The sequence below is a fragment of the Raphanus sativus genome, unplaced genomic scaffold (assembly GCF_000801105.2).
Source record: "Raphanus sativus cultivar WK10039 unplaced genomic scaffold, ASM80110v3 Scaffold0006, whole genome shotgun sequence".
NCBI classification, from domain to species: Eukaryota; Viridiplantae; Streptophyta; class Magnoliopsida; order Brassicales; family Brassicaceae; genus Raphanus; species Raphanus sativus.
Genome location: NW_026615332.1, coordinates 96,684 through 98,593, shown reverse-complemented (window position 1 = coordinate 98,593; position 1,910 = coordinate 96,684). Strand labels below are relative to the sequence as shown.

The following is a 1,910-nucleotide window of genomic DNA, read 5'->3' as shown; positions in this document are numbered from 1 at the left end:
AACATGAGAAGTTGGAAGAAGAAGTCTTTTTAGTCGAAAGTTTCAAGTCCATTGGTAGCTCGTACTTGTGTCGATCTACACCATCAGCTGAACATCGATCGACACCACTTTTAGGGTCATGCAGTACTGTTCAAATTCAGAGCCACTCAGATTTCGCTGCTCGACACCCACATCCTCCCATCCCGTACCATGCTAAAACAGATGACGTCGAGCAACACAAACAAAACGGCATCGATCGACCTCCACGGGAAAGCGTCGATCGACAGCGGCTCACTATAAATCTAGTGTGTTTACCAGACCCTTATGCCCACGGTTTGAATGCAACTCGCAACCCATCTCAAAAGCCAGTTTGCTTAAAACAATGGAGAAGACCAAACAGCAACCTGCTGATGCACTAGACCAAAAGCAATTGACTCTAGTTGAAACTTCTTTCGTTGAGAGTGTCGATCGACGACAGCCACCTGTTATCGATCGACACCAAATGGGCGGACATGAACCTGTCATGGAACGACAGGCAACAAAAGAAGAGATTCAGATTGGGAAGAGGTCGAAAGCTAAGAAACTCTATGTTCCCAAACACCTGAGGAGAGAAGCTAACAAAGTTGAACTTGATGGATTTCACAAGAGGGTGAAGAGAGTTCCTAAGGGTATGACTTTTGAGGAGGCCTATTATAAGTACAAACTTGGTAATTTCTTCTGAAAGAGCAGAGAGACAGAGCAGAGAGACAGAAAAGGACATGGAGATATTATTCAACAAGGTCTACCGTAAGCCTAAGAGGACTTTAAAGAAGGAACAAGATCCTGAAAGGTTTCTGATTTCATGCTCTATACATAGCCACGATTTACCAAATGCCATCTGCGATACTGGATCTGCAGTCAGCATCATGGCTATAGATACTGCTGAAGTATTAGGATTTAAGATGGAACTTTCAAAAGATAGTTTCACTTTTGTGGATAAGTCCAAAGCAAAATCAGCAGGCATGGTTAGGAATGTTAAGGTGGAAATAGGGGAATGCACTATTCCTGTGGACTTTCATGTCGTGGAGTTCAAATCAGACAACACATCTTCCCTTCTTTTTGGAAGAGTCTTCTTGACTACAGTAGGGGCAGTTTGTGATCTTAAGAAGAATAAGATGTGTCTGACTAATGTTGATGAAACTATCTTCTATGATACTGTGGAGAAGAAGAAAAGTAAAGAGTTTATTTCATGCATAGAGATGTTTGAAGTTCCAGCGCCTACAACAAATGCAATTCGCGAGCCTGCAAAACCAGGACCAGCATCGATCGACATTCAGTTCCTTCTTTCGAAGGATCCGCGTCTTTCGAAGAGTTCCTTGCCGGCTTATGTTTTTGCGACAGGACTTTCGTCTCTTCTTCGATCATTATGTAATTTGAGGCTTTGTGGAGGGAGTCCTGGATTGTGCGAGGTTTTTCGAGTGTTATCCACTTTCTGAACTTTGATTTGTACCAGAGCGCCTTTCTAAGCGCGTCAATGGCAACTTTGTCGCTGATTCCCCTAACCTTCGACATAATCAGTTTGAACCGGCTCATGAACTCTCGGAGGGGCTCGCCCTCTTCCTAGGTTAGGCTCCAGAGATCGACATCGGAAGTTTCTCTATCTATGAACATAGAGTACTTAAGGAGGAATTCCAATGCAAGTTGGCGAAAGCTTCCGATGGAGTTTCGCTTCAACCGGGAGAACCACTCAAGTGCCGCACCTTCGAGATTTTTCGACGAACAGGCGGCAGTAGCCGGCGTCTTTCTCGCTTTCCCGGAGCCTGGCTCTTCCCATAGTGATATGGAATGCCTGAAGGTGCGCCTTCAGGGTCGGTTGTACCGTTATAGATTGGTATCTTGAGCTTCCATTGGATTAGACACCTTGGTCTCGGAGATGCACGCGGTGAAGGGTG

The 1,910-nt window shown here is 45.0% G+C and overlaps 1 protein-coding gene across 1 annotated transcript; it reads left to right on the top strand.

Annotated features, from left to right (window-relative positions):
• Window positions 1-737: 737 nt before the first annotated feature.
• On the top strand, window positions 738-1,454 carry LOC130500648 (uncharacterized). Its single transcript, XM_056995584.1, has one exon. The coding sequence runs from the start codon at window positions 738-740 to the stop codon at window positions 1,452-1,454; it is 717 nt and encodes a 238-aa protein (XP_056851564.1).
• The last annotated feature ends 456 nt before the right edge of the window (window positions 1,455-1,910 follow it).

Excerpts from the sequence above, each read along its gene's own strand:
- LOC130500648 (XM_056995584.1), top strand. The coding sequence starts at position 738 with ATGGAGATATTATTCAACAAGGTCTACCGTAAGCCTAAGAGGACTTTA.